The following is a 26953-nucleotide window of genomic DNA, read 5'->3' as shown; positions in this document are numbered from 1 at the left end:
GGAAGCCTGGTTTTTCATTTAAAAAAAAGAAACGAGTTATGGTATTTAAAGGCATGGATGTGCAGGTAGGAAGTCTCTGAGTTCTGGAGAGAGGAACAGATGGCAAACCTGGCAGAGTCTCTAGCCTAGACTCCAAGATGAGAGACAGGGGCTGAGACATCTTGGGAGACTACACAGCTCTGCTCAGTCTTAAGCCAAATGTCCTACCCAATGTCAATCTCAAAAGGAGGTAGATATGATGGTCTCAACTTCTGAGTAACTTAACTCTGAGAAAGAAAAAGTGTAATAGAAATGAAGACTTACATTTGTTCAGTTTTCTTGGGCAGTTTGTTGCCATCTCCTGTGAAAGAGGACCATTTATTATGAATGTGAGATTACAGGAAATGCAAACACTTTACAAGGAGACTAGACATCTCCTTCCTATTTTGAAGATGTATTTTTTTTCTTTTAAGTTAAATACTGTACAAGTACAAATAACAGTGAAACCTAGCTTCTGTGAATATCCTCCTAGACCTTTTTCCTGGACAATGATCTTGACAACACACTCAGCATCACCACTAAATACCAAAGAAGACATGTGGAATCTTCAGCTTCAGAAAGTTTCTGCCTCTATATTTAATTTTTTCTAAAAAGAAGGTGTAAGTAAACAGGCTCAGTTCTACCTCATTTTTTCATCTCCTTAATTCAACTCAAGTCTTGTTATGTTCAGAATTTCCCAGCTTACATAAAAATAAACTCTCAGGAGAAAACCTGGTTTCTGTTGTACTCTCCTCTGTGGACCAGTGCTGGGATCCTCATTTATTCTTCTCCATGTCTCTTTGCATGTCTGTAGCTTCTGGTTAGCCCAGCAAGGAGGACAGCTTCAGTCAGCCTAGACTTTCAAAAGCATTGACACTTGCTCCTGTCAATGTTCCCAGCTTATGGGTACCCTTCTACTGTGACTCTTCCTCACTGTTCTCCTAAGAATAACAGGCACCTGGCTGAGTCATCCAAGCTCCCACTGCAGCCCATATCTCCCCCCACTATCTGCAACTGCAGCTGACTCATCTTTGCCTTCCCTCTGATACCAATTACATGGTCTTACATATGATTAGAACTAATATATACTGAGCTGATAATTATTCCTCCTGAAATACACTCTGTGTGAAATGTGTTAGGCAAAACTATCCACTTGGAACCAGAGAGGGAATTAGAGGCTATAAAATGTGTTTCTGAGGAAAGTAGTAAATCCTGAGTCCATCTCTAGTTCATGGGAGAATAGGCAAGCTGGTGAGACAACTTACATGGACTTACCCAAGTAAGGAACATGAGTAGCTCCAAAAAAGTATGTTCTTGAACAAGCCAAAGGTCCCTTTGGTGAAACACACTGTACTACCTGGATGTCAGAAAAAAAAGTGAAAAAGGAGGAGGGACTTTAAAAAGCGTATAATTAATGGAAATCCATTTTATTTTACCAATAGCTGATTTATTAATTTTTAAAGGCATCCGACGCAATGGACCTGAGTGTGAGTAGGCGCCAGAGTTGGTGATTGACAGGGAAGCCTGGTGTGCTGCAGTCCATGGGGTCGCAAAGAGTCGGACATGATTGAGTGACTGAACTGAACTGAAAGGCATAGGGGAAAAGGTCACCTTTAACTGTTGTTTTCCCAAAGATATCTTTGGTGTGTTAACTTTGGCTATTTTGTGAGGTTGCTGTTGGGTCAGCCCAGGATGCTAAAAAATTAACAATTTAGAAGGAAACTGAACTGAACTGAACTGAAGTTGCTCAGTCGTGTCCGACTCTTTGCAACCCCATAGACTGTAGCCTACCAGGCTCCTCTGTCCATGGGATTCTCCAGGCGATAGTACTGGAGTGGATTGCCATTTCCTTCTCCAGGGGATCTTCTCAACCCAGGACTCGAACCCAGGTCTCCCGCATTGTAGACAGACGCTTTACCATCTGAGCCACCAGGGAAGTCCTGATTAGAAGGAAAAGAAGATGAAATGTGCTTAGGTTTTGACTGTCATTAATATTTAGTCCAGACCTTTCACAGTGTGAGGACCTTGGTTGACATGATATGTAGATGTGGAGGGGCAGCTACAAACTCAGGAAAGAGGTGATACCCAGGCCCCCACCTTCATCTGTATTTCATCTTTGTTCACAGGCCTTCCAGGAGAGAAAATAAGTTCTCTAGATTTTTAAATTCTTATTTTTCTTCCCTGCTTAGTTGTTCATTTATACAGATGGAAATGGATGTCCTTTTCTCCTTTGAAAATCCAACATCTCATCAGGATTCCTAGGATAGTAGGTTCAAAATACAAAAATGCTACCACAAGAACTAAAGGAAAAGAAATTAGTATAGTATATTAAAAATAGCTAGATGTAACACAAATATCCATTCCTTCCATTTCACTCCATTGTTTAAGTCACAAGAGAAAATAATGGCATTTTTCTGCAACCCAAGTAATAGATTTGAAATGAAGATTTAATTTTGACTAATCTAAATCATACCATAGTAAATATGATCAACATAGTCATGAATCTAAATGAAAAATCATGTACATAAATCTAATTGTTGGTTAATAGGCTTATTTCCGACAGGTTCCTTGGATTTCCAAATTTTCCCTAACTAAAGGCTTTTTTTTTCAAGGTGCCATGTATTTCAAACTTGCTTCCTTAGATGATGTTAGAAATTTATGTAAGCATATATTAACCTTAAATTTATTTAAATGCTACTGACAAGGGATTAATCTCTAAGATATACAAGCAGCTCATACAGATCAACATCAAAAAAACAACTCAATGAAAAAATGGGCAGAAGATTTAAATAATGAAAACATTTCTTCAAAGAAGACATACAGATGGCCAAAGGCACGTGAAAAGATGCTAAACATGTTTAATTAGAGAAATGCAAATCAAAACTACAATGAGGTATCACCTCACATTGATCAGAATGGCTATCATCAAAAGTCTACAGATAATAAATGCTGGAGAGGCTATGGAGAAAATGGAACCCTGCTACAGCATGGTTGGAATATAAACTGGTGCAGCTACTATGGAGAATAGTATGGAGGCTCCTCAAAAAACTAAAAATAGAGCTACCATATGATCCTGTACTCCTGGGCACATACCCAGAGAAAATTCTAACTGGAAAAGATACATGCACCCCAATGTTCACTGCAGGATTCTTTACAATAGCTAAGACATTGAAACAATATAAATGTCTTATCAACAGATGAATAGATAAAGAAGATGTGGTACATATATACATAATGGGCTATTAGCCAAAAAAGGATGAAATAATGCCATTTGCAGCAACATGGATGGACCTAGAGATTATAACAGTGAGTGAAGTAAGCCAGAGAAAGATAAATATGTTATTGCTTATATGTGGAACCAAAAAAAGAAAAAAATACAAATAAACTTACTTTGCAAACAGTAAGAGACCAACAGGCATAGAAAACAAATGTATGGTCACCAAAGGTGAAAGGGGGATGGGAGGAGGAACAAATTAGGAGGTTGGGATGAACATATACTCATTACTATATATAGAATAGATAACAAGGACCTACTGTATAGCATAGCCAATATTACAAAATATAACAACCTATAAGGGAAGAGAATCTGAAGAATACTTGTGTGTGTGTGTGTGTGTGTGTATGTATAACTGAATCACTGTGCTGTACACCTGAAACTAACACAATTGTAAATTGACTATACTTCAAAAAATTTTTATTGATGTTTACACTAAAAAGGAAACTGGTACAATAGGATCTGCATGTATAATGTAAAACTGTTCAGATAATCTGAATGTGCAGATTTAATATCACCTATTTAATTTGTAAATTATTCAAACAGCACAGAAATGGAAAAGTTAAGTATGTCAGCTTGGAACAGAGCTGAATGAAGATGAAAGTTCATAAATAGGGCCCCCACCGCTTCAGGATCAGCTCTCAAGTAAGTTCCTTGACTTCATTATGTTTTCATATTTGTATAATACAGCACTCTGATTATTATAAAAAGTTGTGTAAATAATCTGCTAAATGTTTGTTTTAATAGACTATTTTTAGAACAGTGTTAGGTTTAAAGAAAGACTGATCCCAGAGTATAGAGAATTCCCATATTACCTCCTCTCTTTCCCCCTGTCTCCACAATTTCCCCTATTATTTGTCTTATAATCTTATATTTGTTATAACTCGAACTAATGTTGATAAATTATTATTATTTTTAAATATTCATTTTTATTTATCATCTGGCTGTTCTGGATCTTAGTTGTGGCACATGGGATCTTTAGCTGTGGCATGTGGAGTCCAGTTCCCTGACTAGGGAATTGGGCCCCCTAGATTGGGAGCGTGGCGTCTCAGCCACTGGACCACCAGGAAGTCCTGATAAATTATTATTAACTAGAGTCCACCATTTATATTAGGGTTCATTCTTTGTACTGTACTTTCTATGGATTTTGACAAATGTATAATGACGTGCTCATCATTTTAGTATCATATAGAATAATTTCACTTTCCTAAAAATCCCCTGTTCCATCTATTCTCCTTTCCTCCCAAACCCCAGGCAATGACTGATCTTTTACTATCTCCACTGTTCTTTTTTTTTTTGGCTGTACCACATGGCCTGTGGGATCTTAGTTTCCTGTCCAGGTACTGAACCCGGGCCCTTGGCAGTGAGAGTGCAGAGTCCTAACCAATGGACCACCAGGGAATTTCCTTTACTATACTGTCTCCATTGTTCTACCTTTTCCAGAATGTCACACAGTGGAAATCATACACTATGTAGCCTTTGCAGATTGGCTTAACATTTTAAAAATATGTATTTATTTGTTTATTTGGCTGCATCAGGTCTTAGTTGCATCATTCAGGCTCTCTACCAGTGGTACACAAGCTCCAGAATGTGCAGGCTCAGTAGTTGTGGCACAGCATGTTGGAACTTAGTTCCAGAACAGGTATTGAACTGGCGTTCCCTGAACTGCAAGGCAGATTCTTAACCACTGGACCACCAGGCAAGTCCCTGGCTTCTTCAGCTTGGCAATATGCATTTTAGGTCCCTGCATGTCTTTTTGTGGGGCTTCCCTAATCTGGGTTCAATCCCTGGGTTGGGAAGATACCCTGGAGGAGGGCATGGCAATACCCTCTAGTACTGTTGTCTAGAGAATCCCATGGACACAGGAGCCTGGCAGGCTGCAGTCCTTGGCGTCACAGAGCAGGACACAAGTGAAGTGACTAAGCAGCAGCAGCAGCAACAGCATGTCTTTTTGTGGCTTGATAGCTCTTTTTATCACTGGAACACAGTCCACTTTATAGATTTACCACAGTTTTATTTACCCATTCACCTACTAAAGGACAACTTGGTTGCTTCCAAGTTTTGGCAATTATAAAAAGTGATTTTATAAATAAATTCCCTGTGTAGATGCTTTTTGTGTGGACGTAAATTGTCAACTCTTTTGGTAAATACTAAGGAGCATAACTGACGCTAAAATGATGTTTAGTTTTGAAAGAAACTGCCAAACTATCTTCCAAAGTGGCTGCACTATTTTGCATTCTCACCAGTAATGAATGAGAGTTTCTGAAGCTCCATTCTCTCCAGCATTTGGTGTTGTCAGTGTTTTAGCCATTCTAAGGTGTATAATGGATGGCTAAATTATCACTCCAAACATTTTAGAGCACAATCCTCACTGACTCTTCTACTAGTCTGTGAGATCCTCCAAGGCAAAGACCATAAATAATATTTTCCTCAACCTGGCATAGTGACTGGAACATAGTCAATAAGTATTACTGAATTATGAGTGAAAGCCCTTTGGCTTTGGAGTCATAAAGACCTAAAAACAGAAACTGGCTATATCATCCACAATGTGAATGAGCACTGGGGCTGGTTTCTTTTTCTGTAATTTTTTGAGATAAAATTCACTGTTTTAAAGTATACAAAAAAATGTACTGGTTTCATCATTGTCTTCTTTCATCCTCCTTATTGTTCTAAGAGTCCTTCCTTTTTAAATCATTTCTTCATTTCACCCAAACTTCTTTTAGTCATTCTTTTTTATTAATACTTATTTTTATGTACTTATTTGGCTGCTCTGGATCTTAGTTGCAACACGAGGCCTGTGAACTCTCAGCTGCAGCATCCAAACTCAGAGCTGAGGCATGTGGGATCTAATTCCCCGACCAGGAATCGAACCTGAGCACTCTACATTGGGAGCGTGGAGTCTTAGCCCCTGGGCCACCAGAGAATTCCCCCTTTAACCATTCTTTAAGGTAGGTCTGCTTGTAACAAATTCTCTTAAGTTTTCTTTCATCTGGGCATGTCTTGATTACCTCATTACTGAATGGGATTTTCACTGGATATAGATTTCTAGGTGATAGTGCTCTCTCAGCACTTGAAATGTAACAGTCAAGACATAAACTTAGGCTTGGAATGACTATTTTCAAGTTAATTTAAAATTCTTATTCTACTATTGATACTAATTGGCTATCTTAAAGTTTGGCTTGTATTTTTTTATCCTTTTCCTTTAAAATATTTTAAAATTAAATATGCTTTCAAATCTTACTTAGTACTTTTATATAAAAACAGTTTTTAATCACTTTTTACACCAAAACAACTTCAAGTTTTAGGTTAAATTAATTCACTAATTCGAAAGGTTCCATTTATCCAGCTCCCCTCCTCCCCAAATGATAATAAAATCAACTAAGCACCAGGAAGTCAAGTCACTCACCATGTGTCTGGCAAAGCTCCCACTGGGACCAGTGCTGCGTACTAGATGCCCTTCAGAAGGGAAGTTGAAGTTGCCAGCATTGAGGTTTTCTCGTGTAGAATGATTACCAAAGAGAACGAATGGCTGCCTATTAGGGCTAGAGTGGCAAATCAAAAACATGTGATTAGTGAAGAGATTCCTGGCCAAGGAAACTTCTAAATGAGTACATTCTTGGGCTTCTCTGAGTGGCATCCTACAGTTTGAGCAAGGTGATCAGTACAGTCCACCTAATGCTCCCTGTTAGTTGAGAAGAGAAGACATAACTAAACCCACGCCACATTTATATTTCAACTTCTCCTGCTGCTTAAGGAGAAAGTTCTATAAGTTTGTTGTTCATGATGCTGAGACGGAGCAAAATCCCAATTTTATACAGCAGCATTTTGATAGAAATATACATTTTCCAGAATGATAGCAGTTGTGATACACTAAAGACAGACAACAGAGCTGTTAACCATTCCTGTATAGCTTTTAGGAGGGAAGGAGGAAAGCCCAGCTGCAAACTTTCTCATGCCCATTCCTGCAACCATCCCCCCTTTTCCCTCTTTCCTCTTGGCTGCAATGCTTCCTTGTAGTTTCTGTGCTTTCCACTCTGCCCTCTATAGTCCATTCCCCCCCTGGCAGAGAAGACAATCTTTTAAACACACAAAGCCTTTACTTTTAGAAGGGCTGAGATTTCTCAGATGGCCAACAAGGACTTACATGGTCTGGCCTAGACAATTTCTTCAGCTCCATGACAGGCCACTCTCTCCCAACTCCCCCTTTCAGGCAAACTCAAATTTATTTTCCTTCACACACATTTCTTTTATGTTTCTGATATCTTCATCTCAGGACCACTGCTTTTTTCCCTTAATTATTCTTACTTATCATTCACATCTACCCCCAGAGGTCAGCTCTGGGGTGTGGTCTTCACAGTAACCATGTTCTTTTCTCCTTCAAGGAATCAGAGTTTTGCAATTACATATTTTTTGTGTGTGAGGATGTTTGATTAATGCCTCATTTCTCCACCATGCTACACACTCTATGAGGGAAGAGACTGTGTCTGGTTTATTTTCTAATCATGTATCTGTTGTTTAGTATGTCATGCCTTCTCAATAAATAGTCAATGACTATAGGGTATTTTAAAAAGATATTTTCTGCTACAGATTGAATGTTGTGTCCTTCCAAAATTCAACTTGCTAAAATCCAAACCACCAAAGTGATGGTATTAGGAGGGAGGGATTTGGGGAAGTACTTAGGTCATAAGGATAGGGCCTTTATGAACAGGATTATAAAACAGACTTATAAAAAGAGGTTCCAAAGAGATCCCCTTGCCCCTCCTGCCACATGAAGTTATAGTGAAATGACAGCCATCTGTGAGAAAGTAGGCCCTCACCAGACACCAAACCTGCCAATGCCATGATCTTGGACTTCCCAGTCTCCAGAACTGTAATGGAGAAATAAATGTTTGTTGTTTATAAGCTACCCAGTCTATGATATTTTTGTCACAGCAGCTAAAATAGACTAAGTCAGCTTTCTTTATCCCATATCCTTTCCTGAAAGTGTCCTTATGATAGGGGCAGAGTAAAGGGACAAAGTGAAAGTGAAGTCGCTCAGTCGTGTCTGACTCTTTGTGACCCCATGAACTGTAATCCACCAGGCTCCTCAGTCCATGGAATTTTCCAGGCAAGAGTACTGGAGTGGGTTGCCATTTCCTTTTCCAGGGGATCTTCCCAACCCAAGGATCGAACCCGGGTCTCCTGGACTGCAGGCAGACGCTTTACCATCTGAGCCACCAGGGACAAAGCAGGTGATTAAATAGTTAATCCCACTAGGAGACTGTAAGTAGAAAGAATATGGTAGACCCCTGTAAGTTTATGATTACTCAAGAAAGTAGGTTTGCTTAACCACAAAACCATGCAACAGGAGCACGAAACATGCCCCAAAACATTAAAACACTGGTGACATGAGACCCACATCTTGCCCAGTGAGCTCAGTAAGCTAGGGCATGCTCTCTGCACCCATCAAAAAAACAACAATTTGTGGACCTCGTTTGACCATGTAGGGACAAGAAAACTCTCCTGCTCAATCTAGAGGAGGAGCTGATAATGGAAGCATGACTTTTACTCCAGAAAGCCAAAGAAGATCTTGCCCTCCCTACTTTCTATGATTATAAAATTGGAGCCCAGAAGGTTATTGGAGATGTGGTATCTGTCAACCGCTTCTTTGTAAGCCTCAAAAGCATTCTATTCTAATAAATCACTTCTTACCTATTACTTTGCCTCTTGCTGAATTCTCTTCTGTGCTGAGACATAAAGGACTATGGTACTAGAGCTCTCCGGAGCCCCCAAAATGACACGTTTCACTTAAGAGTATGCCATGAGGAAAATCCTTTGCATTTCTTTTCACTGTAAGGCATCAAACTGTGGTTCTTAAAAGTAAACATGACTCTGATTCTATTCCGATGCTTAATTTAAGCTAAGTGACACACTGAGCAGAAAAAGATGATTCTGAATCCTAGTCAAGGTAGTCTGTCTCCTTATCAGATTGGACTGGAATTAGAGAAGAAAAGAAAGGAAAGATCTACTCTCATTTATAAGCCTCTTATCCATCAGAGGCCAGACAGACTACAAACCACAATCACAGAAAACTAAACAATCTAATCACATGGACCACAGCCTTGTCTAATTCAATGAAACTATGAGCCATGCCATGTAGGGCCACCCAAGATGGACAGATCATGGTGGAGACTTCTGACAAAATGTGGTCCACTGGAGAAGGGAATGGCAAACCATTTCAGTATTCCTGCCTTGAGAACACCATGAACAGTATGAAAAGGCAAAAAGATGGGCACTGAAAGATGAACTCCCCAGGTTGGTAGGTGCCAAATATGCTACTGGAGATCAGTGGAGAAATAACTCCAGAAAGAACGAAGAGACGGAGCCAAAGTAAAAACAACACCCAATTATGGATGTGACTGGTGATGGAAGTAAAGTCTGATGCTGTAAAGAGCAATGTTGCATAGGAACCTGGAATGTTAGGTCCATGAATCAAGGCAAATTGGAAGTGGTCATACAGGAGATGACAAGAGTCAACATCGACATTTTAAGAATCAGCAAACTAAAATGGACTGGAATGAGTGAATTTAACTCAGATGACCATTATATCTACTACTGTCAGCAGGAATCCCTTAGAAGAAATGGAGTAGCCATCACAGTCAACAAAAGAGTCCGAAACGCAATACTTGGATGCAGTCTCAAAAACGACAGAATGATTTCTGTTCTTAAGCCATTCAATATCACGGTAATCCAAGTCTATGCCCCGACCAATAGTGCTGAAGAAGCTGAAGATGAACGGTTCTATGAAGGCCTACAAGACCTTCTAGAACTAACACACAAAGAAGATGTCCTTATCATTATAGGGGGCTGGAATGCAAAAGTAGAAAGTCAAGAAATACCTGGAGTAACAGGCAAATTTGGCCTTGGAATATAGAATGAATCAGGGCAAAGGCTAATAGAGAACACACTGTTCAAAACAAACACCCTCTTCCAACAACACAAGAGAAGACTCTACACATGGACATCACCAGATGGTCAATACTGAAATCAGACTGATTATATTCTTTGCAGCCAAAGGTGGAGAAGCTCTATACAGTCCCCAAAAACAAGGCTGCGAGCTGACTGTAGCTCAAATCATGAACTCCTTATTGCCAAATTCAGACTTAAAGTGAAGAAAGTAGGGAAAACCACTAGACCATACAGGTATGACCTAAATCAAACCCCTTATGGCTGTACAGTAGAAGTGACAAATAGATCAAGGGATTAGATCTCACAGAGTGCCTGAAGAACTATGGACAGAGGTTCATGACATTGTACTGGAAACAGGGATCAAGATCATCCTCAAGAAAAATAAATGCAAAAAGGCAAAATGGTTGCCTGAGGAGGCCTTACAAATAGCTGAGAAAAGAAGAGAAGCAAAAGGCAAAGGAGAAAAGGAAAGATACACACATTTGAATGCAGAGTTCCAAAGAAGAGCAAGGAGAGATAAGAAAGCCTTCCTCAGGGATCAGTGCAAAGAAACAGAGGAAAACAATAAAATGGGAAAGACTAGAGATCTCTTTAAGAAAATCAGAGATACCAGGGGAACTGTTCATGCAAAGATGGGCACAATAAGGACAGAAATGGTATGCAACTAACAGAAGCATAAGATATTAAGAAGAGGTGGCAAGAATACACATAAGAACTATAAAAAGATCTTCATGACCCAGATAACCACGATGGTGTGATCACTCACCTAGAGCCAGACATTCTGGAATGTGAAGTCGAGTGGGTCTTAGGAAGCATCACTATGAACAAAGACAGTGGAGGGGATGGAATTCCAGTTGAGCTATTTCAAATTCTAACAGATGATGCTGCGCAAGTGCTGCACTCTATATGCCAGCAAATTTGGAAAACTCAGCAGTGGCCACAGGACTGGAAAAGTTTGCAGTTTTCATTTCAGTCCCAAAGGAAAGCAATGCCAAAGAATGCTCAAACTACCACACAATTGCACTCATCTCACATGCTAGTAAAGTAATGCTCAAAATTCTCCAAGCCAGGCTTCAGCAATACGTGAATCGTGAACGGTTTTAGAAAAGGCAGAGGAACCAGAGATCAAATTGCCAACATCCACTGGATCATGGAAAAAGCAAGAGAGTTCCAGAAAATCATCCATTTCTGCTTTATTGACTATGCCAAAGCCTTTGACTGTGTGGATCACAAGAAACTGTGGAAAATTCTGAAAGAGATGGGAATACCAGAGCACCTGACCTGCCTCTTGAGAAACCTATATGCAGGTCAGGAAGCAACAGTTAGAACTCGACATGGAACAACAGACTGATTCCAAATAGGAAAAGGAGTACGTCAAGGCTGTATACTGTCACCCTGCTTATTTAACTTTTATGCAGAGTAAATTATGAGAAACGCTGGACTGGATGAAGTACAAGCTGGAATCAAGATTGCTGGGAGAAATATCAATAACCTCAGATATGCAGATGACACCACCCTTATGGCAGAAAGTGAAGAACTACCAAAGAACCTCCTGATGAAAGTGAAAGAGAGTGAAAAAGTTGGCTTAAAACACAACATTCAGAAAACTAAGATCATGGCATCTGGTCCCATCACTTCATGACAAAGAGATGCAGAAACAGTGTCAGACTTTTTTGGGGGGCCTCCAGAATCACTGCAGATGGTGACTGCAGCCATGAAATTACAAGACACTTGCTCCTTGGAAGAAAAGTTTTGACCAACCTAGACAGCTCATTAAAAAGCAGAGATATTACTTTGCCAACAAACATTCATCTAGTCAAAGCTATGGCTTTTCCAGTAGTCATGTATGGATGTGAGAGTTGGACTATAAAGAAAGCTGAGTGCCAAAGAATTGATGCTTTTGAACTGTGGTGTTGGAGAAGACTCTTGAGAGTCCCTTGGACTGCAAGGAGATCCAACCAGTCCATCCTAAAGGAAATCAACCTTGAATATTCATTGGAAGGACTGATGCTGAAGCTCCTATACTTTGGCCACCTGATACGAAGAACCAACTCAATGGAAAAGACCCTGATGCTGCGAAAGACTGAAGGCGGGAGGAGAAGGGGATGACAGAGGATGAGATGGTTGGATGGCATCACCACATCAATGGACATGAGTCTGCATAAACTCCGGGAGTTGGTGATGGACAGGGAGTCCTGGTGTGCTGCAGTCCATGGGGTCGCAAAGAGTTGGACACAACTGAGCGACTGAACTGAACTGAACTCTCATTTATTGATCAGAGGAACTATCCCCAGCTTGGCCCTCCTGATTATTATGGATGCTGAGAAAACACTATAAGAAAACAAGTGCAGGGACTTCCCTGCTGGTCCTGTGGTTAAGACTCTCAGCTCCCAATGCAGGCGGCCCAGGTTTGATCCCTGGTCAGGGAACTAGATCCCACATGCTGCAACTAAGACCTGGTGCAGCCAAATAAATGAATAAATATTTAAAAAAAAAAAAAAGAAAACAAGTGCAGCAGCCCTCATGCTCCCATGTCCTCCTGGGGCTGGACCTTTATGCTGGATCCCTTTTATTCCCTAAAAGCCACAGTTGATGCCTGCCAGGCCCTTAGACACCCTGCTTCCTCTAGTTTTGCTAGGCTAGGGATGGAATAAATTCCTTTCTTTAGATTTTAGCAAGTTACAATGTTTTAAAAGCCAGTTTAATATAAAACTGTTTTTAATACAGAAATACAAAAGGAGTGAAAGATTTTATAGAGTATGGATTTCTTACTCTGTAAGAAAATCAACTCATAGTTTCTTGATCCAGCTTCTAGACTAAGATTCTCCCCTCATTTCCACTCCCTTATCAACCCCATTTTCTCTATTACCATTCACCTTTCTTTCCCAAGTACCTTACCTATTTTCAGTTATATGACTGGAGATCATTCCATGACTAAAGTAACTTCTGAATGGCTAAAAAAGAAGCCAACATTATATACATTAAGATCACAATTTTATAAAATAATCACAAACCCCTGATATATGCATGCAGGTATATAAATAAAGTGTGTCAAAGAGACAGAGAATGAGAAAAAGAGGGAGAGATATGTTTGCAGATTTTTACAAGAACACAAGAGGACAACACGAATTTTGGGGATAGCAAGCAAACAAAAATTAGCAAAGGAAAAAGACAAATGGCTGCAAAAGAAAAAGAAAGGAAATGGAAGGTGAAGAAAAGAAATTCTTGTCAAATTTTTAGTTTTTAACTACTGAAAGGAAGTTGGAAGAACCACCATTTGTGTTCTAAGTTACTAACCATAAAGGAATTTTTTTCTTCTATTAAAATTTATTTCTACACTTTTCAATAATTAGAATTATGTTACTTCTATAAATTACAATATATGTTAATTCTAATAATACTAATTTAACATCAGCAGTGAGAAAGAATCCAAGGGATAGAAGTACTGACAGAAGTTTCCCAGGAAACCACAGAAGTACTTCTCAGCTTTGATGTGCATAGTGCTAAACACTAATCAAACATTAATATGCAGGATCTATGTCAAGAGTTCAAAACTTCAAAAGGCAATTTGAATCTCCTTAAATAATACTGACTGTTTCCCCTTCAATTTAAATACATAATATATGCTTATTTTAGAACACAATAAAAACACCTACAATCTCTAAGAACTGTTAACATTCTGGTATATTTTCTTCAAGTCTTTTTTTTATGGTATAGTCATAGAATATATATAGATTGTACCAAAGCTTATTAAAAGTCCTTTATTCTTAGAAATTTATATTAATACTAACTTTCTTATATCATGAATAATACGGCAATGAATTTATCATAAATTTTATCTACAGTTCTGATTATGTCCTTAAGGCAAATGAAATTATAGGGTAAAAAGGCAGAATTATATTGCTAAATTGGTTTCAAAAAAGTTTGATCAATGTACACTTCCACTTACAATATCTGAGTGCGCCTATTTCAAGGTAAGCACTGTCCATTAAATGTCCTTTTAAAAATATGCTGGCAAATGAAAAATGGTACCTCACTGTTGTTTTATTTTACTTTGATTTTTAATGAAGCAGAATATTTCAGATATGTTCAATGGCCATTTGGACTTCCCTTTGGTCATTAACTGCTTATTTACATCCTCTGTATGTTTATTAATTGGAGTTTGTCTTACTGATTTGTAAAAACTCTTTAAAAGTAATGACAGTTAAAGTTTATTAAGGGTTTACCATGTGAACTATGATAAGCATTTAAATATATTATCTCAAATACAGTTGATCCTTGAACAACATAGGTTTGAACTGGACAGTTCCACTTACATCTGGATCTTTTAAAATAGTAAACACCCCAGTAATATATGATCTGCAGTTGGTTGAATCTGTGACTGTGGAACTGCAGATGCCAAGGAAACACAGATATGGAATGATAGAGTATAGGAGGGGTCGTGTACACAAAAGGCTGACTTTAAGTTACATGCAGAATATTGACTGTGTGGAGGGTCTGGGTCCCTAAAACCAGTGCTGTTCAATGGTCAACTGTAATCCTATGTGTTTCAGTCTATCATGATACCCTCTCCACAGATGAGCTGGCTAATTAAAATGTGTCCCAGGTCACCGAGCTAGTGAGCAACATAGTCAGGATTCTAACTGGATTTGGGGCCAAGAGATAAAATTAGATTCATATCTCACATCATATACACAAGAAGATTTCAAGTAAATCAGGGATCTAAATTTAAAAAATTAAACCATACAAGTACTAAATGGGTAAATTCCTCTTTAACCTTAATAAGCCTTTCTTGTATATATGATTTAAAATCCACAGGCAATGTAAGAAAATATTAATAAATTTATATTAAAAGCCTGCATGGCAAGAAACCACCATAAACAAAACAACTGATAAAAAGGAAGAAATATTTTAAATATATATCATAGACAAAAAGTTAATAGCCTAAATATATATAAAGAACTCAAAAAAACAATGGACAAAAGACCTAAAACCTGTATTCTATACCTTCAGTTAATAATACTGTGCCAATATTAAAATGGGAAAAAGACATGAAAATAAAATATAAAATGGCCTTCAAACATATGAAAAAGTGTTGAAGCTTAGTCATAATTAGAAAAACACAAACTAAAATAATTCTAAGATATTACTTCTCATCTATGAGACTATCAAAACTTAAAAAAAGTATGACAACACATTCTACTGGGGAAGCTGTGGCAAAACAGGCACTCTCATATGTTGCTAGTGGGAATGCAAATCGGTACAACCTTTCTGAAGGGAAATTTGGCAACAGCTAACACAACTACAAATGCACTTACCTTGTGACCCAGCAATCCCATTACTAGGTATACAAACCTCCAACAATATGAAAATACATAAGCACAGAGTTATTTACTATGGCACTGTTTGCAATGGCATAATATTGAAAATAACCTAAATACACATACCTAAGAGAGTGGCTGAGTAAATTAAGATAAATCCACACAATGGAGTACAGCTGAACACATGGGTTAATGTGTGTGTAACTTATAGTTGGCCCTCTGCATTCGCAGTTTCTCCGCATCCAATTATGAATTCAACCAATCGTGAACTGCAGTAATGTAGTATTTACTACTGAAAAATATCCATGTATCAGTGGACCCAGGTAGGTCAAGTCTGCATTGTTCAAGGGTCAACTGTACTACGAATATAACAAAGAATGAGGAAACTCTCAATGAACTGACCTAGAGTTCTAGCATACATTGAGAAAAGTGTTAAAAGAGCAAAGTAGAAATGACTACATATAGTATGCTACTCTTCAATGAAAGAAAGAAGAGTTTATAAGAAAACAGCAATGCATCTGATCATTTGTGCAAAAGAGACAGAAAAGAGTTTATCAGAGATTTGTTACCTGTCAGTAACAGAATGGGTAAAAGAGAATGGGAAGAAAGGGAATGAGAACAAGGTGGCAAGAGACCAGGAGTGACACTTGCCTGAGCAAACCTTTGTGAATATTTTTCACTCTTAGAATCAGTAATGACAGAAGAAAAAAAAAAGAATTAAAAAAAATAAAAGGAAATGCGCATCAGTAAGAGGTGGGCCAACTTCAAGTGGCCTAATATAGAGGTAACTGGAGTCTCTGAAGGGAGGGAAAGAGGACTGAAAAAATAATAGCCAAAAACTTTCCAAACTTGATACAATTATAAATCCACAGATCCAAAAAGTTCAACAAAACCCAAGCATAAGAAGTATGATCAAAATTACAGTCAGACAGGACTTTCCTGGTGGTCCACTGGTTAAGAATGCCAACACAGGGGACACAGGTTCGATCCCTGGTCCAGGAAGATTCCACATGCTGCAAGGAAAGGCCCATGTGCCACAACTACTGAAGCCTGTGCACTTCAAAGTCCACACACCACAACTACTGAGCCCACACACCACAACTACTGAGCCCACATGGCGCAGCTACTGGGCCCTCAAGCCACAACTACGCAACTACCGAGCCCACATGCCACAACTACCGAGCCCACATGCCACAACTACCGAGCCCACACGCCACAACTACCGAGCCTACACACCACAACTACCAAGCCACATGCCTTGAGAAACCACTGCAATGAGAAGTCTGTACACCACAATTGTAGAGTAGCTCCTGCTCAGAGCAACTACAGAAAGCAATGAAGCCTTCACTGCAATGAAGACCCAGGGGTGCCAAAAATAAAAATTAAATTATTTTTAAAAATGAACAGTTAAAAAATTGTAGTTAGACATATGGTAATCAAATTACTCAAAACCAGTAATGAAAGAGAAAATCTTCAAAGCTACCAGAGGGGAAAAAGACCAGTTATATGGAGAAGAACAAAGAAAAAGATAAAAGACATCATCAGAAACAATGTAAGTGAGAGAGTGAAACAACATCTTTCAAGTACTGAAAGGAAAAAACTGTCAACCTAGAATTTCATACACCACAAAAATGCTTTTAAAAATGAAAGTGAAAAAAATATTTTCAGACATATAAAAGCTGGAATAATTTTCTTCTGAATTATCAGAAGATTCACACTACAAAAAATGTTAAAGGATATCCTTCAGGGAGAAGGGAATTATACCATATGAACATCTGTGTCTAACACAAAAAATGAACAGCACCAGAAATTTCAACTGCATGGGCAGATATGTAAGATTTTTAAATTATTTAAAATCTTTTATTTTTAAAGATAAAAAGATAATTGACTAAAAAAGAATAACACCAATATACTGTGGGGTTTATAGCATAAGGTAAAAAAGATAAAAGTAAAGTGTATGGCAACAAAGATAAACTCCAGTTCTAAAGAGCAGGAGTAGGGCTTATACTGGGTCACAGTGAAACACAGGAGAACTGAAGGCTGGCAGTCCAAACCCAAAGTAAGCTCAAGTACAAGCTCAAGATCTCTTTGATCCTGCCTGTTGACTAGTTTTGGGAACAGTTCTGTACCTTAGTTCTTGATTTACATACCTCAGTTTACTCATGGAATGGTTCCTAGCCTGAACCTAGCAACTTCACTTTGTTGTTTGCTTAGAAAGAAAGCTTGTCATCACCTAGAGGTTCAACTGACAAAGGTGTGCTATTCATATGTGAAGAATTATTCCTAGGCTTATTAACTGGTGCCAAACAGAATTCCTGACAAGGACACCACCTCTAAGAAATGAGTATCTTTATTATAAAAAAACTGGCACAGGAAAACAAAAAAGCTGGAATAATTTTATATATTCATATATATACATTCTTATATATATATAGGGGGCGGCACAGAAACTAAAAATTTCTTTACATCATGCAACAAAGTTTAAGGAAATGATAACCAAATTAGGCGGCACAGAAACTAAAAATTTCTTTACATCATGCAACAAAGTTTAAGAATATATATATATTTTTAATATATATATTAAGTTTAAGAATATAGGGGGTGGCACAGAAACTAAAAATTTCTTTACATCATGCAACAAAGTTTAAGGAAAAAATCAGCCAATTTCTTCTTTCTTTTTGACCCTTCCTTTACATACCTCACCAGCCTGAGATTCGGACAATTCTAGCAAGAAGGGAATTTCTGTGTCAAAATTAGCGAAGAAGCTAGTCCACTGATATTCAAAAGCCACCAAATCCTAGAAAGAAAATGAAAAAGATAATGCGTTTGGTCATTTAAGGAGATACTTTAGAAAACCAGACTCATGAAACCACATCTGATCTCAAAATACCAGACTATTTAAATACATTGTTTAAAGGGTAGTAGCAAACTATTGATACCTGTTATCACATGGTGGACGTTAAAAACATTATGCCCAGTGAAAGAGGCCAGATATAAGAGACTACAATATATGGAACACTCAGAAAAGACAAATCTAGAGAGACAGAAAGTAGACTAGTGGTTTGCTTAGGTAGGGCTGGGAGTGGGAATGAAAACTGACTACAAGTGAGCATGTTACCGAATCTCAAGGCCATGTGCCTGACACAGTGAGGCCCGTCAATACTAAAACGTAGAGTTTGGAACAGACGAAGGTTTATTACGGATTGATACAAGGAGATGGGTGGCTCATGTTCTAAGAACCCCAAAGTTACTGAAAGCTTTCAGCAAGCTCCTTTAAAAGCAAAAGGTCAGTTAGTTGTTGCAGACTTCTTGGTGTCAGATCCTTTGTTCTTGAGGTGAGGTCATACATAGTCAGCTAACGATGTTCCTGTAAATCTCTACCTGATTTTAATGTTAATTCTCTGTCCAGATAAGAAAGGGCAAAGTCCTAAGGTACAACTTTCACTCTCCAAGGTCCCAGTCCTGGCTAAGAGAAGACAGATCTCAGTTGGCAGCTCCTTCGGGGCCTGATTCCCACATCCTGCCCAGCTATCATTCCTGAGGGAGCCAGGCCCCCAACCTAACTGGCCCTCCATCTCCTCAGGTTGCTTAAATAGGGGAGACCAGATCTCACAGACTGTGACCAGACAGACACCCACTGCTGGTAGGCTGGACAGACAGGGATGGGGGAAGAGGTTCACTACTCAAGGCCTGGCCCATAGTTAGTGGAAGACCTTAGTGAGGGCTCTGGAGCCCTCTAGGAATGGGTGAGCTGGAGGGTCTCCAGAAGAAGGCCTGAATCTGCCTCTTAACTCACTCTCCACCTGGTGACTACCACACCATTGATGGCTGACTGAATCACTTCCCTAAGGGTCACTCATTGACAGCTGATTGCTGAGGGGTGGGGGTGGGAGGAGCAGGGCAGCACTGAGGCACCAACCAATGGCTGAGCAAGACCGCCTGCCTAGTTACAGGGTGTGGAGTAATGAGGTACAGTAATGCCTGCCTGTTAAGGGCTGTGCTCATCCCGCTCTGTTGCAAGCACAAAGGAACTCTCTGGATTGACGAAATGTTGTAAAATTCAAATTGTGGTGATAATTGCATCGTTCTGTAAACTTACTAAAAATCATCGAATTGTATACTTAAAATGGGTAAATTTTGTGGTATATAAATTATATTTCAATAAAGCTTTTTTTCCTTTAAAAGCTATTTTTAAAAAGGACAATCGGCAGTCCTTGTTGAGAGGGAGTTATTTATGAGGCAACGTAAAGCTATTTACGAGACACTGTACCTAGTAAGTATCAAAAGGGTTACAACAGTGAACTTTGTGCAAGGCCAAATTAGTTGACTTTAGTTAGAAGTTCAGTGGGGTCAGAGGTGACCCAGAGCCCTTTTCTCCCTCCCCTCCTCCTAGGGGTAATGCAAATATGTACCTTACCTGCTGATTCTCCTCCATATACAGCCCACCTCCTTCCCCTATCCCAGCTGGTTTTAAGCGTCCTCTCTGAATTCATTCCTGTCACCAACCACTACACACTGCTTTGTGTTCCTGGCTTTTTTTTAAGGCATCATCCATCAGCTAATCCAAAATATCAGCTATGACTTGCTTGATCTCTGGCCTTATTTTGAAGTGACATCTTTGGCCCTATTTTGAAGTCACTTAATTTGTACTCAAATTGGATAGTAGTTTTCTTATTTTTAATAAACCAACCCTGCCCTTATATTTCTTTTGGTTGCGCACTTTCTTTATTGCTGCTCACAGTGATTCTCTAGTTGCAGCAAGCGGAGGCTACGTTGTGGTGAATGCTGAGGAGCACAGGCTCTAGGCGCAGAGGCTTCAGCACTTGCAACACACAGCCTCAGTAGTTGTGGCAAATGGGCTTAGTTGGTCCTCAGCATATGGAATCCTCATGGACCAGAGATCAAACCTGTCTCCCCTGCATTGGCAGGTAGAATCTTATTCACTGTATCACCAGGGAAGTCCCTGGATAGTAGTTTTCACTGGCCATCTCACACTGTGTAAGGGTACATGACAAGCACTCACCTTGCTTACAGCAGGCATTCTGTTTGCTGCACTAAAATTGACTGTCTGGATCTATGCTCTTTCCTACTCACCCCTTTAAGGATACACAAGTACTCAGACCTATGAACTCTGTGTTAACCATGCAACGACGCTACACCTGGCCTCAGGCATAACCTCTGCTGAGAATACTTAGTGTAAAGAATATTCTCAAGGGTCTTCACTATTTTGATGCCTAGATGATCTACATTTTATTTATGATATATATATTATATTACATGTAATAATTATTATTTATACTTATTATTTATATTTATCAATACTTATATTATTCATATTTACTATTATTATAGTCAGCAAAAACATGACCGGGAGCTGACTATGGCTCAGATCATGAACTCCTTATTGCCAAATTCAGACTTAAATTGAAGAAAGTAGGGAAAACCACTAGACCATTCAGATATGACCTAAATCAAATCCCTTACCATTATACAGCGGAAGTGAGAAATAGATTTAAGGAACTAGATCTGATAGACAGAGTGCCTGATGAACTATGGACGGAGGTTCATGACACTGTACAGGAGACAGGGATCAAGACCATCCCCAAGAAAAACAAATGCAAAAGAAGCAAAATGGCTTTCTGTAGAGGCCTTGCAAATAGCTGTAAGAAGAGAAGAAAAGCCAAAAGCAAAGGAGAAAAGGAAAGATATACCCATTTGAATGCAGAGTTCGAAAGAATAGCAAGGAGAGATAAGAAAGCCTTCCTCAGTGATCAGTGCAAAGTAACAGAGGAAAATAGAATGGGAAAGACTAGAGATCTCTTCAAGAAAATTAGAGATACAGAGGCAACATTTCATGCAAAGATAGACTCAATAAAGGGCAGAAATGGTATTGATCTCACAGAAGATGATGTTAAAAAGAGGTGGCAAGAATACACAGAAGAATTATAAAAAAAAGATCTTCATGTCCCCAATAATCACAGTGGTGTGATCACTCACCTAGAGCCAGACATTCTGGAATGTGAAGTCAAGGTGGCCTTAGGAAACATCACTACGAACAAAGATAGCGGAGGTGATGGAATTCCAGTTGAGCTATTTCAAAACCTGGAAGATGATGCTGTAAAAGTGCTGCATTCAATATGCCAGCAAATTTGGAAAACTCATCAGTGCCCACAGGACTGGAAAAGTTTGCAGTTTTCATTCCAGTCCCAAAGAAAGGCAATGCCAAAGAATGCTCAAACTACTGCACAATTGCACTCATCTCACATGCTAGTGAAGTAATGCTCAAAATTCTCCAAACCAGGGTTCATCATGAACCGTGAACTTCCAGATGTTCAAGTTGGTTTTAGAAAAGGCAGAAGAACCAGAGATCAAACTGCCAACATCCACTGGATCACTGAAAAACCAAGAGAGCTCCAGAAAAACATCCATTTCTGATTTACTGACTATGCCAAAGCCTTTGACTGTGTGGATCACAACAAACTGTAGAAAATTCTGAAAGAGATGCGAATACCAGATCACCTGACCTGCTTCCTGAGAAATCTGATGCAGGTCAACAAGCAACAGTTAGAACTGGACATGGAACAACAGACTGGTGCCAAATTGGGAAAGGAGTACATCAAGCCTGTATATTGTCACCCTGCTTATTTAACTTATATACAAAGTACATCATGAGAAATGTTGGACTGGATGAAGCAGAAGCTGGAATCAGGACTGCCAGGAGAAATATCAATCACCTCAGATATGCAGATGACATCACCCTTATGTAGAAAGCTATTAAAGACCCGCCTGATCAAAGTGAAAGAGAGTGAAAAGGTTGGCTTAAAGTTCAACATTCAGAAAATGAAGATCATGGCATCTGGTCCCATCACTTCATGACAAAGAGATGCGGAAACAGTGGAAACAGTGGCTGACTTTATTTTTCTGGGCTCCCAAATCACTGTAGATGATGACTGCAGCCATGAAATTAAAAGACACTTACTTCTTGGAAGGCAAGTTATGACCAACCTAGATAGCATATTCAAAAGCAGAGACATTACTTTGCCAACAGAGGTCCATCTAGTCAAGGCTACGGTTTTTCCAGTGGTCATGTATGGATGTGAGAGTTGGACTATAAAGAAAGCTGAGTGCCGAAGAAGTGATGCTTTTGAACTGTGGTGTTGGAGAAGACTCTTGAGAGTCCCTTGGACTGCAAGGAGATCCAACCAGTCCATCCTAAAGGAGATCAGTCCTGGGTGTTCATTGGAAGGACTGATGTTGAAGCTGAAACTCCAATACTTTGGCTACCTGATGTGAAGAGCTGACTAATCGGAAAAGACCCTGATGCTGGGAAAGATTGAAGGCAAGAGGAGAAGGGGACGACAGAGGATGAGATGGTTGGATGGCATCACCGACTCAATGGACATGGGTTTGGGTGGACTCTGGGAGTTGGTGATGGACAGGGAGGCCTGGCATGCTGCCATTCATGGGGTTGCAGAGAGTCGGACACGACTGAGCGACTGAACTGAACTGAATACCACTGTGTACTTCTCTATGCCCATTTTATATATGAGGAGACTGAGGTACTAAACAGTAAAGTGACCTGAGGATGCAATACTAACAACCAGCAAAAGTGAAAATATATCTAGGTGAGAGATATCTAGAGCCTGTATGGTTTCCACCAGACACATTATTCTCAAAATTTTTCCACTTGCATTTGTGGAAATGGATTCTGTGTATAGAGGTAGAATTGGTTTGTTAGATCTGATGATGAAGAAGGGAAAGTTTATCTGCTCAGACTCAAGGCCAAGTTCAGAAGACAGGCCCAGATACATATCAAGGTCAGATAAGCAGCAAAATTCTGTAAAATTCAAGAAATATGTCAGTGCGCTTTTGCCCTTGCCCATTAGGGAAGGACCCTGAACTTCAGACAGGACTCTTGGCCCTAGGCTGGCATCCAGCAGTGTCTGCTCTCAAATGACTTAAAGGGGGAAAAGAAGTTTAATTTCAAGTATTTTTAAGAATTATATTATATAATAAATGTAAGAAAACAAAAATAAGTAAAATAATAATATTTTAAAAATATATAACCGTACAAAAATAATAACCAGTGAGACTACCATCTGAAATTTCTAAGACACACAAATAAAAATTATTTTACAAAGATGGAAATATACTCTACTTTTTTACTTTTCTCACCAAACATATTTTGAACATCTTTCTAAATCAAATCTCAGAGCAGTCTGCATTTTCTCTTTGCGGGATCTGACCAAGAAGCACGTAGCTGTAGGCAGTCTGGCCATCAAAGACTGGCCAGTGAGATTTAAGGCTTAGATGCTAATTCTGACTGTAAGGTTATCAGTCTTAGCAAAGAGAAAACACATATGACCAGAAAAAGTATTTGGATAGTGAAGAGAAAAAGGGTTTTTAAAGAAAACTTTGGAGGCTATGGAGCAGCTGAGCAAGAGATGAGAGAAAAAAAAAAAGTAGATTTTAAGAGGAAATATAGGGACTTCTCTGGTGGCCCACTGGTTAGGAATCCATCTGCCAATGTAGGGGACACAGATTGAATGCTGGTCTGGGAGGATCCCACATACTGTAGGACAACCACAGTTGAGCCCGTGCACAACTGCTGAGCCTGCTCTAGAATCCACAAGCTGCAGCTGCTAAGCCTGCATGCTCCAACTACTAAGCCCATGCTCCACAATGAGAAGCCACCACAATAAGCCTGCGTACTGCAACTGGAGAGTAACTGCTTGTAGCAATTAGAGAAAGCCTGAAAACAGCAACAAAGACCCAGTACAGCCAAAAATAGATAAATTTAAAATGAACAGGAAATATGGGTATGGATTGGCTCCCTTTTTTATAATATTTTATCAGCACAAGTCAGGACTGAAATTGCATTTTAACTTCTTTTGGTTGTTGGATTTGAATTTTATTAGCACATGTAGATTCACCTCAGAGATCCCTTTACAAATTTATGGTCATTTTCATACATATTTATCATACTTAGGGTTTACTGAAGCTCCTGAATTTGTGGACTGATGTATTTCATCAATTTAGAAAGTTTTTGGATAGTATCAACTTAAATTTATTGCCCCATTTTCTCTCTACTCTCCCTTCTGGGACTCCAATTATACTCAGACTCCAATGATTTACTATGTAGATCATCTGACACTGTTTGGCAGATACTGGATACTGTGCTCTGCCCTTTTTGTTCTTTTTCTCTCTGTCCTTCAGTTTAGAAACTTTCTATTGACTTATCTTCAAGTTCACTGAACTTTTCTTCATTGGTGTCTAATTTAATAAATTAGCCAACTTAATAAATCCCCCATTTTTATACCCTACATTTTTCATTTCTAGCATTTTCATTTGGTTCTTTTTATAGCTGTCAGGTCTCTGTTAAAATTCCTCATCTCTTCACATATGTTGTCCCATTTTCTTCCAGATTGTTTAGCACTTTCATCAATCATTTAAACTCCCCATTGGTCAATTCTAACATCTGGGTCTACTTCTATTGACTATTTCCTTTCTTGACCACATATCAAATTTTCTTGCTTCTTATCTTATAATTTAAAAAAACCCCATATGCCAGATGTTTCTCATAAAAGAACAGTAAAACCTGACGTAAACACCACTCATCTCTAAGAAAGGGCCACTAGATCCCTCTCTTTCAATAGATCACTAAAGCAGAGAACTAAGTTAATCTGATCTGTAATTGATCAAGGCCTGGATCTTGTAACATTTGTTCAGTTCAGTTCAGTCGCTCAGTTGTGTCCGACTCTCTGCAACCCCATGAATGGCAGCATGCCAGGCCTCCCTGTCTATCACCAACTCCCGGAGTTCACTCAAACTCACGTCCATCGAGTCGGTGATGCCATCCAGCCATCTCATCCTCTGTTGTCCCCTTCTCCTCCTGCCCCCAATCCCTCCCAGCATCAGAGTCTTTTCCAATGAGTCTACTCTTCGCATGAGGTGGCCAAAGTACTGGAGTTTCAGCTTTAGCATCATTCCTTCCAAAGAACACCCAGGACCGATCTCCTTTAGAATGGACTGGTTGGATCTCCTTGCAGTCCAAGGGACTCTCAAGAGTCTTCTCCAACACCACAGTTCAAAAGCATCAATTTGTCAGTGCTCAGCTTTCTTCACAGTCCAACTCTCATATCCATACATGACCACTGGAAAAACCATAGCCTTGACTAGATGGACCTTTGTTGGCAAAGTAATGTCTCTGCTTTTGAATATGCTATCTAGGTTGGTCATAAATTTTCTTCCAAGGAATAAGCGTCTTTTAATTTCATGGCTGCAGTCACCATCTGCAGTGATTTTGGAGCCCAAAAAAATAAAGTCTGACACTTTTTCCACTGTTTCCCCATCTATTTCCCATGAAGTGATGGGACTAGATGCCATGATCTTCGTTTTCTGAATGTTGAACTTTAAGCCAACTTTTTCACTCTCCTCTTTCACTTTCATCAAGAGGCTTTTTAGTTCCTCTTCACTTTCTGCCATAAGGGTGGTGTCATCTGCATATTTGAGGTGATTGATATTTCTCCCAGCAATCTTGATTCCAGCTGGTGCTTCTTCCAGCCTAGTGTTTCTCATGATGTATTCTGCATTTGGTTTAAATTCAAACTTCGATAGTGATTTCGCTCGGACAACCTTCTGGAAATCTCTTTTCATTTCACAGCTAAGCTATCGGCTTTAGGAATTATGGACAATCTCTCCCTGCTTTACAAGCTGGCTATCAGCTTTTTGGGTGGCTAAGAAGTTCTCTTTGCTCTCCAGTCCCTTGGTTCTGTGTATGTAAAGAGATCCTTGTCTTGCTGCCTGTCCCTAGCCTTAAAAGGGCAGCTGCTTGTAACTTGTGAAGACTTGAAATGCTGCCAAAGGGTTGCTCTCAGCTCTCATCTCTAATCCAGGCTATAGTTGAGTATCAAGTGCTTCAGGCAAGATGGGTGGACTAACCTGAACACTTGTGAAGACCTATGGTATAGAGATGAGGGTAAGTGTTGACTCACTCACATATAGCCATTAAAAGGCCTTTAAAAGGTCAACTGATTTTTACTGATCCCTGTGTATGATAAATTTCTCTTCCTCATGCTGTTTCATCAAAAATTAGAACAGCATCATATGAAGGGCCCTATTTTTCAGAAACAGAGTTCTTTGTGGTTTCTTTGCATCTTCAGCTCTCTAATTGATTTTAAACTACTATTTTGCTGCATATTCAGATTGTTTGGTTGTTAGGATGAGAAGAATGGTCTCCTTTGATTTTCTATATCCCTAACTTGGCAGGAAAAAATCATGGTCATTTTTATTTCTTATTTTATGAACAGCCAATTCTGGTTGTCTTCCAGTTCCCCACCACTGTATTTTTCTTACCAATTGGTAACAGCTCTCCATAATGTAGTGGGTATAA

General features: G+C 39.2%; 1 protein-coding gene across 1 annotated transcript in view; it reads right to left on the bottom strand.

The window, feature by feature from the left end:
• Nucleotides 1-26953, bottom strand: part of C13H20orf194 (chromosome 13 C20orf194 homolog) — a 173156-nt gene that overhangs the window by 88935 nt on the left and 57268 nt on the right. The window contains exons 8-12 of the mRNA XM_018057413.1: nt 18260-18358; nt 13139-13194; nt 6699-6834; nt 1294-1375; nt 304-340 (exon numbers count right to left, since the gene is read on the bottom strand). Coding sequence (XP_017912902.1) covers nt 304-340; nt 1294-1375; nt 6699-6834; nt 13139-13194; nt 18260-18358 — 410 coding nt within the window. The remainder of the gene's footprint in view (nt 1-303; nt 341-1293; nt 1376-6698; nt 6835-13138; nt 13195-18259; nt 18359-26953) is intronic.

Source organism: Capra hircus, chromosome 13 (assembly GCF_001704415.2).
Source record: "Capra hircus breed San Clemente chromosome 13, ASM170441v1, whole genome shotgun sequence".
Taxonomy (NCBI): domain Eukaryota; kingdom Metazoa; phylum Chordata; class Mammalia; order Artiodactyla; family Bovidae; genus Capra; species Capra hircus.
The sequence above is the reverse complement of the archived record's forward strand: the minus strand, read 5'-3'. Positions and strand labels throughout refer to the sequence as shown.